Source organism: Syzygium oleosum, unplaced genomic scaffold (assembly GCF_021117445.2).
Source record: "Syzygium oleosum isolate NSW1041296 unplaced genomic scaffold, Sole_v2.1 Sole_v2.42, whole genome shotgun sequence".
NCBI lineage: Eukaryota > Viridiplantae > Streptophyta > Magnoliopsida > Myrtales > Myrtaceae > Syzygium > Syzygium oleosum.
The window spans coordinates 571,190-585,110 of NW_026607526.1; the positions used below are offsets into that span (position 1 = coordinate 571,190).

A 13,921-nucleotide genomic window follows, 5' to 3' on the forward strand; every position below is an offset into this window, starting at 1 on the left:
ATTTGTCATACATAGTGATTTTGTACTTGTCTTGAATTCACGTTTGTTTGTTGGTACCAGCTTAAGTGACAAGAGAATACCCTACCTTAAACTTTGAGATTTCATTTACTAAGCTTTGCTCATTCATTTATTTTTTTTAATTTGTAGGACAAATCACCCTCTATTGTTGTGGTTTGGAGTTACCATGTATTTTGATTATGAATATCAAGATGTGCTTATACCTGAATCGGCAGTAGTATATACTAAGTGTAATTCCATCGTGTGGGTCAATATGGGGCTTAAAGAGTGGATTCCCCATTGATTTGTTGCTTGGTACTAGAATATCGACGATAAGCTAGTTGGACTTTTGAGGGCTTTTGTTAGTGACGATGATGTATCGATAGCAAAGTTGTCAATCCATAGCAAATAACTTGACCTTTGTACATGCAAGTTTTTGGGCGTAGGAGTGGTATGTTAGTAATAGGTGACCCTTACTCTTTTTAGGACTTATGTATTGTATTTGTCTTTGCTTGGCCATTGTATTAAGATACTAACTACCAATATTTTTATAAAAGATGAAACATATGTACAATAATTAAACCCGTGTCATTTCTTCTATGGGATGTGGTGAATTTTTTTTTTGGTGCTTCCGTATGTTAATAATAACTACAAGTTATAATTAGGATAAGATACATGTTGCACGTGACTTTTTGAGGCATTACAGCTCAAACAATGAGAGATTTCTAGCAAGCTTTTAGGATGGCGAAAGGGGTTAAAATGAACCAAATTACACACCGAAGAGGAGAAGAGCATATGCCTGCCATATATATATATATATATATATATATATATATATATATGTGTGTGTGTGTGTGTGTGTGTGTGTGTGTGTGTGTGTGTGTGTGTGTGTGTGTGAAAATTAAATTTGACTCACAAAGGCACCTTTTGACGTAATAGCAAGTTTAGTATTAGAACTTTAATGTTATGTGTGCTTAGGGGGAGCTGACAAAACCATAAGACTTAATGTAGCACAGACAAAGCAGACAATATCTCGAGTGAGTTAATTTAGAAATGTCACAAGTGCCCTTCAAAATAAGATGAAAGGAAGCATCTCCTCCTTAAATATCTTTCTATGCTTTGTTTCTAAGAAGGGGAATGACGAGATGAAAACAATTTTGTAAACAGTTTTAAAATACTTCCATCTACTTGTTCACAAAAAAATTAAGAAGATCTTGAAATATTCCTCCCTCTCCTTTAAGCAAGATAGTTCATTAAGGTAAAAAGTACAAAAGTTCCTACACAAATGGAAACTGAAATTTGGAGGATGTTAGAAATATATATTTAGGAGATTTTCTGCATTCTCTTTGATTATCCATAACTTTTAGCATTGTAAATAAATCTCTCTTGATGGTATTTATCCATATTGATTATAATTGATATCAAAATGTTTTATTATCATAAATAATCATCTTATATAGGCTCGTGTACTTTTATTATAAAACACCAAAATATAAAAAGTCATCCAATTCTCTCTTATGCATATTCTTATCTTGTTAGTAGAGCGAAGCAATTCTTGGGAAATTTTGCATGCATATTGCACCCGGTTGCGCACCCGGAGCATGCTTGAAGCACAAATCACATCTCATGTCATTCTCCTTTTCAATTATGACTAACATCCGTCACAACATTATGTTGTTGTATAACTTGCATAGAAGCCACGACAACACATAAGTGTTACGTCAGCTTTTTGTTATGTAGCCTGCACGAATCAACAAGTTCTCTTTTCAGCACACTAAGCCATTTCGACAATCTACCTAGGCATTTTTTTTTTGTTCTTCAAACTACAATTGATTTCTCCAAGATGTTAGAGAATCTAAGAGATTTTCCATATCTTATTTGATTCTCCATAACTCTCAGAAATGTGTATATACACATATCTCCCTGGATTGTACATATCTTCAATTGATTATAATTGATATCATAATATTTTATTATCTTAGTGTTGAAACCAAAAAATGACCAAATATTTCTAATTGACATGACGATTAATGACACGTCACATCGCTAGCCGTCCTACGTGGCACACCGCAAATCGGCAATTTCCGAAAAAATGGCTGAAATGACTATATCGAAATTTCACGTAAATGTTCATAACTAAATTGACAAAATTTGTAAGTTTATGACTGAATCGGCACCTGTTCAATATGCCTAGTATCAATTGGATAATTTCTCCCTCAAATGAAATAAAACCTATGTACAATATAGTTAGAATTCTCAAAATAAGTAAACCCATTGAGGTGTTGTCATGTACCTTAATCTTAGGATCCCCATCATTTCTATTCTCCCCACTCTAAATAAGCCGGCAATACTAGAAGTGAAGTAGCCTCAATATTTGACTGAGTGGTTCACTAATCGTGTCATAATACACCACCTCGGTTAGGAATCAAATATGCCAACAGAACAAAAAAAAAACATGTACAAAATAGCAGTTAACACTCTATCACATGGGTCCACAGGAGACTTTATTACACAGCATCGGGAGCAATCTAAATCGTCGTCGGATCACGTGAGTTCCAAAAGTGGGTCTTTATGATTCGATGGATCACATATAATTAAGTCTACATACATCATGTGCAACTAAAAATTTTCCGGGTCTATACTAATATAACAAAAATTAGCACTCAAATAATTCCACTGCCCATTCAAGTTCAAACACAGCAGCACACATTTGGAGGTCCTATCCTTTTGATGCACATGAAACATTGCATAGCTGGTTCAAAGTAAAGGCACGCTTATTTCGCGGAAAATGAATAATTTAAAAAATGTGTTCGTAAAAATGATCGCTCGTATCGCTCGCAATAAAGAATGAACGAAAAATATTTTCAACATTCACGAAAATATTTAAACATAAATTTTTATCGATAATGAAAATATTTTTCACGAATTAATTATTTTAAACGATCATTTTTACAAAACGAACTCTCATAGATAATCAATCGCTACACTGTTAATCAAGTCTACCATTTATAAAATCCAAGACCAAATATAAAAAATTTCTCTCAGGTCAACTTTTAAGACACCTCTTGTATTTCTTTCCTCCTCCACCCCCACCTATCTTAAAGTTGCTACCAGAGACAAAATATAGTCAAGTCAAAAAGCAGTACTTATTGGTCCAATGAATTGTAATGAACCAAGATCGACCTGCCCACCGTACCCTCATAAATATTTCCATAATGACCATCTGAGGATGAGCCTTAACTTAAGAATCAAGTCAGAAGCTTGTCCTTATCCAATATAATACAGAGTTCAACTTATAGACTCAATGTCTGACTCATCGTCGCATCACCCGACTTCAATGTGTTCAGATTCATTTTACGTCCATTCCGACCCATGCCAAGCCACGTGTAAGAGGACTCGATTCGATTAAGGCAACCTTAACACCGCCATCCAACGAGACCATCTACGCCGTCGATCGCAGAAGATCGAGGAAAACATCGACGAACTCGGATTGACTAAGGCACCAAAACTTATACATGTGATCGGTCTATAAGGCTACATGATGATATATAACGGTTTAGGACAATTTATCGCAAGCCAGTGTTACTCGTAGAAAATAGAGAAAATTGGAGAACAGGCTAAAAACCATCGTAGCACGTTGCACGCACTAACAACACATTGAGAAGCACGAGACCTGTTCCCAGACCAAATAGGAATCTAAAGGGTAGACCATCAGAGTATCGAATTCAACATAAGAAAGTTCATGTCAAACCAAATCTATGACAACAATATCCATAGAAAAGCATGACGCTGACGCAACAACGGCCCGACGATATTTTACCGGATGTCACCAAAGAGAAGACACGGGCCGACGCTAGAAAGAAGAAAGTACCATTACTTTATTGTGTTGAAGCTCAAGCTGACTTCAACTTACGCAATAACTTAAAGTCTTCTATCTCATTCTTCAGACCGCTAAAGCATATGGAACTGCACATACTCAGTTCCAGACACATCAATTTGCTCAGACTTGACCACATCACATCACTCTTCATGGCATTATCCTCATCAAATAGCATCGTCATAGACCAGAACCAGAGTCGTAACTGGAGCTCTCTAGTTTCTGACAGGCCGATCCAATATAATGCATCCCACGTTGGAAGCTGACAACACCAGAGAGATGGCAAAACTCATCACATTCCATTGGACAGAAGCCGTCATGACAAGGTAGTCGAACAGCGGGCACCCCATCCATACTCCATCGACTCTTTAGATTATATAAGAAGCCCCAACAACTGATGATCTCGCTATCCAACATATCTTCACCATGATTACCAGAAGATGCACCGCATAAAAACCTGGCATTTTAAATAAGTCCAACTTCCTCAAGATCAACTTCTGCTTCAAAGCTTGGTTTACTGTGCAACTGATACAAGAGCAGTCCAAGTCAAGAAGAGAACAAACTCAAACAAAGAAAAACGGAACAATGCTTGCTATACTAAGATTGGTCCACAAAATTGATACACTAATGCTCAGTTTGGAAAGCTAGAGAAAGGGGAGGACTGAAAATCCGTGTTGAAAATTTCAAAAGTTACTAAAATTTTTGACAGGTAGAGGAGGAGATTTAAAAATTTTCCCCATAATCTTCATCCCTCCACCTTCCTTTAGCTTTCCAAAAAAAAGCCCAAGACATGTGGCAAACTCGTTGGATATTGAATATGACTCGTTAGTTTCAAACGCCACAGGCAGTCCATCACAGCTATTAATGTACCAATTGTGGGAAGAAGTCTTAGTAGACCTTCTAATGAATAAAAGGCATGCAATACATTAAATCAAGAAAGCCATCTCTTTGTCTAACCATAAGGAAAGACAGAGGAAAAAGAATGCTCTGGCCAAGCAACTGCGTAAAACAAATGCAACAAGTTCTAATTTGTCCTGTGCATAAACCATGCCGGCATCATCCACTCAGCATGCAAAACCTTGTTTCCCATGGCATTTAGTTTTTCCTTGGACGTCAATTCACAATATCCCGTTAGTATAGTTGATTGTTCAGAAAACTGATATGGCCTGTCACAGATATTGCCTAATATTAAACCAAAAAACTATTTCCCCCTATCTCTCTCAGATTTTTATTGTTATAATTATATATCTATATGTGGGGGGGAGGGGGGGTGGTTTGTTAGAATGTGGGGAAGCAAAATAATTTGGGAGAAAGAAATCTCACTTGCTAAGTACAACTTCCCATCTAAAAGCCAAAGCCACCCATTCTCCAACACAAACTTAGCATTGACAGGTCCACCTAACTGGAGTTTAATAGGGCAGAAGAAGGGTGAGGGTATTCACCAATATCATTCCTGATAAGAAGAAGAAATTATCAGGTTAGCTCTAAGTAAGTTTAGCAGATCGACAACAAACTCCAACGGTTAATGAAAGGTTCATCATACCACAAGATGCTGTCACATTGACCTCACACAAGATGACGACCTGTCCATGATCCTTGGTACTGCCCTGGCAAAGGACCAAGATGCGGGTTCCCGTCAATTATTTGCTGAGGTTGCTGCATCTGCTTCTCATGTTGTAGGTTTAGAGGCTCCAAACTCTCATAATCTTGCCAGCCTTTCTGAAATTCCATTTGGTGGGCTGTAGGGACCTGCTTTCCAGGAAATGGGAAGCTGACTGTCCCAACTGAAGCAGCACTGCTAGTTATCTGTGGGGAGTTTGGATGAGATGGATAACTTATGGAATTATTCCCGATGCCCTTGATAGCTGAAGATATCTGATACCCATCCAACCAGCTATAGTCATCCAACATTTGATTCTGACCAGTCAAGTCTAAACCCGATATGGGTCCATGGGTTTGCTTGGGAACAGCATTAAAACCGGGGGGAGGACCAAGATGTCTGTGGGGCCGAGCAACGGGATTCTTCTTCAAACCTACAGGAAAAGCAGATGATGGTTTCACAGTCAAAGCATCAACACTCACTCCCGAAGAATTGGAAGCATTATATCCGGATGAAGGAACCACAGCTTCTGGAGCATTTGCCTGATTCAGAAAAAAACCATTGCTATTAACAGCAGGCTGTTTGATGGAAACTGAATGGGCCACAGGAAAAAAGTTGACAGTGCTCTCTTTGATCTCAGGTTGTGCAAGATACCCATTCCCTTGCATCCTTAGATCTTTGAAGCTATTGGACAATAAAGTTTCTTCTGTCAACCAATTTGAAGTATGTGAATTGATAGGTTGCAGATTACCAGCAGAAATGGGGTTCCATGAAAAAGCATCTGAAGTAGTCACATGAAGAAAATTATCAAGAGGTGCCGATGTAGAAGCAATTGACAAGGGTTGATGAGTTCCCAAGTCAGTCTTATGGGGCTCCAACATCCCCAAAGGAACGAAATTTTGAACAGCAGTATCCGTTTGCTTCTCTATTGCTGTAGGCTGAAAAACAATCTCTTCATCCTCGTCTTCCCCTTCCACATATAGCTGAGAATTCGAGAGAGGTTCTACAAATTTTACAGAAGTATGTCCTCCATTTTCTAGCACCAGATCATTTGTCTTAGGAACATTAGAAATGGGAGGAATGAGGTCTTCTCCTGACATTTGAGACTCAACACCAATAACAAATTTCTTTGCCTTTGAGTCATACAAAACCGTTTTGTCATTGATTTTAACCACACCAACAAGCGCTTTCCCTGCGGCAAGAGTTCTTTTCATGCGAGCACTTTTTTCCTTGTGTCCTTCACTTCCAAAAGAATGCTTCCTTGTAAAATCTAAAATGGTTTGTGCAGGAACAAGAGGCAGAAATCCTCTTAACTCAAAATCTTCCCACAAAGCAAGCCAGTTTCCAGTTTCTCCTTCTTCATATTTGCTCATGTTACCAAAACAACTTTCATCTTCAAAGTCATCTATGGACATCAACCCCATTGACAAGAGCTTATTCATAAGAGAGACATAATAACTCCAGAAATTTGATCTAGCAGTTGCTTGCTTCTCATCCTCGTCGCCACCTGTGGCAACGTCAGGATAAGATGCCAACCATTCTACAAAAACCAAAATGCCAGGTAAGAGATAACTCAAGGAAGGATCATGAACTTGTTCACATCTCTCCATGACATGCCCCATGATCTCAAAAACTGCAGTGAATGCATTTTGAAGCAGCACAGCACGCTGAACTAGTTCTGCATAAGTCTGGCCTTCGCTCTCACGTTTCACATTATGAATGGTAAATATAAGAATAGCCACGATTCTGACAAAGAAAAGTCCATTCTCGAAAGCATCTTTTCCAAAATTCATCTCCTCTTCTGGCCCAGAAGACAGAAGATCACATAAACCAGTGACAACCAAAGAAAGGACTTCCGCAAAGGTCTCCAAGCTACATCACAAATGCCACAATAAACAGCAAACACAACATGTAAATAGTAAAAAGCATAAGAATCGCTAATTAGCATTTACCTTGTTCGAGTGAACAGAATCCCATTTAGTCGCACAAAGCGGATACAAAGTGATTTGTGGGTATCATGGCTGTTGGCTTTACTTTCCTTGAAAGTTGCAGCTTCAGCAACAGTGTCTTTAGATCCAACCTTGGCTTGCTGTCCCCTTCCTTTTCCAGCAGACCGCACCGTAGAAGTTTTAGTAGCATCTCCATGAAGTTGAGAGTAACTCTGACGATTCTGACAATTCCAAAACAGGAAAAAACACGGATGTCAAAGTAACTATTTCCAAATTTCCATATATACACCAACACAAAGGTCCATGAATCAGTTCTCACGAAAACTCAGCATGCTGATATTACTTAACAAATAATTTCCTAGCAAATTCATCTAAGCAATACAATCTTTATCATACAGTTGACCATATCTATACAGGCTTTTTTTCAAATTAAGAGAAAATGCAGTCAACCGTTGACCCATTACACTAACACCCCCCCTCCCCCCCCCTCCCCCCCCCTAAAAAAAAAAAATAGATAAATAAACATAAGGTCTAAAGTCTCAGAACTTTTCTTTTAAATCTAGGCTTTTCAACCACAAAATACCTAAATAAGGTCTAAAGTCTCAGAACTGTCACACATCATATTCTCAGAAAAAGCTTTAGGGCCCATTTGTCAATAACAGAAAGAAAAGCAGAAGAAAGCCACAAGAGTAGATCTAGAGGGATGCCGTATCGCCACTATCCAAAAGTATGACAGACCAGGCTATAACATCTAATTTGGGTCTAAAGTCTCGGGTCTTGGGAAAAAATTCTAGGTCCGTTTGACACACCTAAAAAAAGAAAAGCAGAATAGAGCCACAAGAATAGAACTTGAGCGATGCCATTTCTTTCTCCTGCACCACAATCTCCAATAATCTGACAGTCCAATATAGGGGGGTAATCGAGTAAAGTTGAGTCAAAACAGTTCAATACTCGAGCTCATACAGACTCCAAAGTTCAAGGCTCCAACTTGATTTGGGCTCAATTTTTCAAACTTGAGCCTTTTGAATTCTGTAAATACAATGTGATTGAAAAATAAATAATCTTTTGAATCTATTTACAATTATAAATATGTACAGTTCGAGATAGATAAAAATACACTTATTCGATTAGGCCTGCGAGATATTTGATTCAAGCATTTTCAAGTTCAAAATGACTCAAGAAAGTACTCAAACTCCTTGAACTTAACTCGAACTTGAAAGAATCGAGCCAAGTATTGAGTAAATTGCGAGTCAAAATCTGAGTAGCTCACAAGTACCTTGACTCACTTACACCCCTAGTTTAGTCCATTTGTATATTGTTCTGTTTCTTATCACACCACTTATTGATCAACATCACCATCTCCAGTTCTTCCTCTTTGAATTCTTTCTTCCTTTCTCCAGTGCATCCGCTTACTGTTTGTCGTGTCAATATGCTGTATTATAGATATAGATGCTTGTTCATCTTTAATGCCCATTCAGTTGTATGCGTAACTCTTTAAGATGTCTTTCTTGTATGCAGCTCAACTCCTCTTAAATATTGAGCTCTAATTTTTAAGCCTCCTTTCTCTTTTCTTAAGGTTAGTATGCAGATAATTGACTCTCTGTCTGAATAAGCATCACAAGTCGCTTAGTTTGTAGCACCCTATGATCCTTGATCAGATCCTACTGCCCATCCATGAATAAAACCATAACTTACTAGGGATCCAGATCATAAATAACCTCTCTCATGATGTGATAATATAAACATCAGAAAAGAAGACAGGATATGTAACATCTCTTAGACTGGCATGACATGAACTCAATAAGTTGAGATATCAAACCCACAACATAAACTAAATAATTTGAGAAAATAAACCTGTAGAATTACTTTTGTAGCATGTAAGGGATGCATTTATCTTAAGGACTACCTTTTCGAAGGCAACAATCAAGTTGTCCCTTGCTGTTGAACATGGGCTATCCACAGCCAAACTCCGGAAATATCGGTAAATAGTTACCAAATCGTCCCCAGAATAAGAAGCTAATATAGCAAGCTGCAGAGAAAGAAATTTGTTACATATGAACATCCAGACAGCACTAGAAAGTCTAGCAATTCACCCCTCTCAAAGTTTTGTTGGGTAATTGATTAAAAAAACCTGATGATGGGGGTTCCCAATAGACGGCCAAAGAGATGCAGCTTGGAGATAGTAACTGGAAGCTGCTGCAAACTCACGAGCTTTCGAGTCCGGTTCTCCATACAGACCTTTGTAACGTGCAAGGTCACCCAAATAAATCAAGCAACGGTGACAGGATATTAAAACTTTTTTCACATCAGCAGATTTTTTTCCATCTTTCTCATACAAAAGTCCATTGTCTGCATCCTCAGTGAAGTAACCAAGAGGCAGACCGTACTTTGATCTGATTTTCAAGATCAGATCATGATAGAACCCGGTTGCTTCGGAGAGAAAAGTCTTAAACTGCAGCCTTATTTTTGTTATTCGGTCCGGTCGAGTGGAGGGTCCTTTCCCATTCGGTGATGCATTTGAATTAGCCGATGCTTGAGCAGCAGTATAGTGAGCTCTCAATTCCTCAATTTTCTTGTAATGCAATTGCCACAGAGCATGCTCGATATTGTGCTTCTCAGAAAATGAATGATCCTCAAGGAATATCTTTTCATAGTTCTCACGCATCTGTTGCCATATATTCGGGTCAGATGGAATCCGTGCCTGGGCAGACTTACGACGCCTATTATCCAACTCAATGTTCTGCACCAAGAGCATGCGTCAATATACGGAAACACGAGCAATAGACCACTCAAAGAAGTAGGTGAAGAAGAAAACCTTTTCATAAAGACGACGTGCACGCTCCCAGGATGGAGCAGGCGTGCTATCCATCTGTACGATCATTATCCATCAAACATCAACACTGTTCGCCTTCTTGTTTGCTTCAAAGCCATGCAAATTCACAAAAAAAAATAAAATAAACATATGAGTTCAAAATGACCAAGAATACTTGACGATTTAAAGGTAATAAAGAAACGGCGATGCGGCGTCGCAGCTGTTTCGTGGGGCTAAATGCAGCTTAAACTGCTAATTCAACAGAATTTGATGCTGCGATATGGACTATCACCGCCACCAATCATATGCACAAGGTTCGGACACAAATTCCACAGCTCGCCTACAGCTTCGAACACCTACCAGATAACGTTGATTCGGACACAAACCAACGGCCAACAAACATCATCGCATGATAACCGTAGCCGCCACTATTGCCAAACCTTAAATTCGGTCAGGCGAGATCGCCGCCGGCCCTCGTCCGGGTCGCTATTTCAGGCGATCCCATCGTGCGGAGCTCAGAAAACCCACGGCTACAATCGCGAGACCCCCGCCCGCCCCGCCCCTCGCCCCTCCTCCCCCCCGATTTCCCAGATGCAAATTGAAAAACCGAACAGCTTCGAGCCAGAAGAATCCGGAAAACGAAGATCGAGAAGCGATCGCAAAGATGAACCGAAATCGACTTACCTGAATTCGCCTGCGCGGTTCGGCGAGCTTAGGGTTCGCCGAGAATCGCACCAGCGAGGCGAAAATCCGGCACGGCCATGGGAGAAGGAGGAGGAGGAAAACGAGGCGGAATAGAAGAAGTCTGGAGAGCGACTTTCTATGGTCGTCGCAGGAGATCTCTCCAGCCGTTGGATCGTCGCCAGCGTTCAATCTCGACCGCTCAGATCCCTCTACCGCCGACGCTTTCTTACCTCCTCGACCGGTTGCCCCCACCCCCCAACATCGAGAGATCTGAGCCCCTCGATGGCTTTCTCCACCGGTCAATCCGAGCCGTTGTTAATTCGAAAGGGCAAAAGAGCTAAAAAAATAACGAAAAGGAAAAATGGGCGGAGTCTTCGTGACATTGGAGCGTGGGAAGGTCCGAAACGGCGAGTCGTCGGGTTCGGCTGGAAGGGTCGGCGGGTCAAACACCGCCTAACGTCAACACATCGTCACTCCATACGTCTGCTTCAATTCAACCGGAATGATCGGTATTCTTCTAATCGTTGTGGATTTTTGTGAAAATTGGATTTACACAGCCTGTCGAGTAATTAAATAAAAAAAATAATTAAAATTCTTATTATGTCGGACCATAATATTGCTCGTGACATGCATAATCAATGCTTTGAAAATCACATATTTCATTGTTAAACGGGCTCGATATGTTAGTTCTTGGGATAATGACACAAACAGTTGATGAAGTTTAGTCTAATATGCAATTTGATCCAGAAACTTTTAATTGTTTAATGCAGTCCCTGAACTTTAACCTAATGAGTATATTGAACATTTTCATATAGTTCAGAGACTGAATTGAATATGTACAAAAAGTTTAGGGACTAAATTGAACAAATTAAAAGTTCAGGGACCACATTGAACATTAGGTTGAAGTTCAGGGATTACATTAAACAAATTAAAAGTTCATGGATCAAATTGCATATTATGCCAAAGTTCATGGACCGTTTGTGTTATTTTCCCTTAATTTTTTATCGTTGTGGCAAAGGCCTTAAAAATAACTCTGTTTGGCATAATCAATAAAATTCTTATTATAGTATTATTTAAACCGAAAAATGACCGACTTTTGGTTATTATTGATAAGTGATATACTTAATTAGTGAGAATAAAATTATGAACATACTTATTGATAATTTGAATGGAATCGACACCTCGTCGGTGAAGTCATTGACAATACATTAGGAAGTTATCGACAAGAGCATTGAAGTTTGTCGACAAAGTCATTGGCATCGGCGAGCAATCAACAAGAAGAGAACGACGGGTGGTTATGTCCATATTCATTAATTTAGGATTGTTTAACTTCTTTTGGATAAGTGCTCTTGAAGCAAGTTTAGTAAACCACCATTAGTAAGTTGTCCATTTTTTTTTTTAATTCCAAAGTTGCAACCGCCTATTATAAATACCCCAAGCGTACTTTTTGTAAATCCTGTCAATCAATCATAGGACTCAACGCACTCGTAAATTTATCTTTTCTTTAGTTTCCACAATTTAAATATTTTTCAAGTCTCATACTTTGGTCATAATTTCAGATATCTCTTTGCTAATTAACTTCTGGCCTGTATCTTAGTTGTGTTTTTTAAATCTTCGTTGTTGATTGTATTCCAATTTTGTATCTCTCTATCGTCTGGCTTTGTCGTCGATTAAATTCGACAAAGTGTTCTCTACTTCATCATCAATTAAATTTCTTGTTGCCACAGCACCCATATCCTCTTAATAAAAAATGAAAAATAAATTTCGGTGAAAAATATTTCGTCGACGATACAATATTGGTGAACAAATATTTAAAAAATACTCGCTTAATCCTTTTTTATTGATAGCTCGAATGCAGTAAAATGCCTTTTGGGGTTATAGCCCACGACCGAGGCGGCTCCAAACTTCTATCTTTGGTGGTTGGTCCGGGCCACCACCGGCGCATTGGCTTCATCATATCGTAACGACCGACCACGGTCTATATGGGCCGGTGAATGGCGACGACTCCATCGGTTATACACATAAATCACCTTATCATGTCACAAGAATTACCAAAAGAAAAAAATAGGGCCATTCACCTAAACATCCCCCAAAGGTCCTAAAAATTAAATTAAATAAAAGAAAAGGAAAAATAAATACTAAATAGTCAACATCGCATACCAATAGTCAACGCGTTTGACCATGAGAGCAAAGAAGTTTATTAAGACAATGAAAACCTGTCGCTTTTCTTATTGAGAGACAGAGTGAGGATTTCTCTTTGGAAGTAATAGAGAGATGGAACAATTTGCTTGTTTTGCAAGTTTTAGTTTGACAACAAATTCGAAATTCGGGTTTTATAAGGCCAAGTCGGTTTCTCTTATTCCCTTTTAAAGTTTAGTGGTACCGTTATTTCAGAGCTTAAAAATCACATCCGACAAAGTTTGATTGGATCGTGCCGAAATTCAACTAATCCTATCAAAACATTCAGTCATGGTCAAATCATGCCATTATCTCGATTGGAAATCGACCCGTACGTGGCATAGCTCTCAATTTTTTTGGTAAATCTATGCAACTTTACGAAGAGTTCTATCCGCGATAGACTAGTATGTAATGTAGGAAAGTGTAACATTGTAGTAGAAAGTTCTTGCTCATAGTAATATCGTTTTATTGGTAACTAAATTTCTATTAAATGGAGTTTTCAGTTCTGCTTTGTACAATAATCTCGTATGCAATAAAGTAATGTCTATTATGGAAAAATCATCATTTTGTAACTCTTAATACATGGATTTGATTTTTTATGGTGAAATATCTCATCGTGGAGTGAAATTCCCCATTTATGATAATGTACTAATAAATACCTAAAATATCTATTTCTGGTAAAATATGTTAAATTTATGGTATCAAGGTCTCATGTTTGGAAATATGCAGATTTATGGAGAAGAATCTTATGTCTGGCTATATATGGTAGTTTATGGTAGGAAATGTGTTAATCATGATAAGACTCCTTCAAGCATAGGGTTCAT

The 13,921-nt window shown here is 38.6% G+C and overlaps 1 protein-coding gene across 1 annotated transcript; it reads right to left on the minus strand.

The window, feature by feature from the left end:
* Positions 1-3,579: 3,579 nt before the first annotated feature.
* LOC115689449 (nonsense-mediated mRNA decay factor SMG7-like) lies at positions 3,580-11,065 on the minus strand. Its single transcript, XM_030615482.2, has 8 exons — positions 10,920-11,065; positions 10,239-10,342; positions 9,555-10,163; positions 9,330-9,452; positions 7,427-7,644; positions 5,418-7,346; positions 5,198-5,327; positions 3,580-4,399 (listed from the first exon to the last, which is right to left on the minus strand). The coding sequence occupies exons 2-6, from the start codon at positions 10,302-10,304 to the stop codon at positions 5,441-5,443; spliced, it is 2,922 nt and encodes a 973-aa protein (XP_030471342.1). The 5' UTR covers positions 10,305-10,342; positions 10,920-11,065; the 3' UTR covers positions 3,580-4,399; positions 5,198-5,327; positions 5,418-5,440.
* Between the last annotated feature and the right edge of the window lie 2,856 nt (positions 11,066-13,921).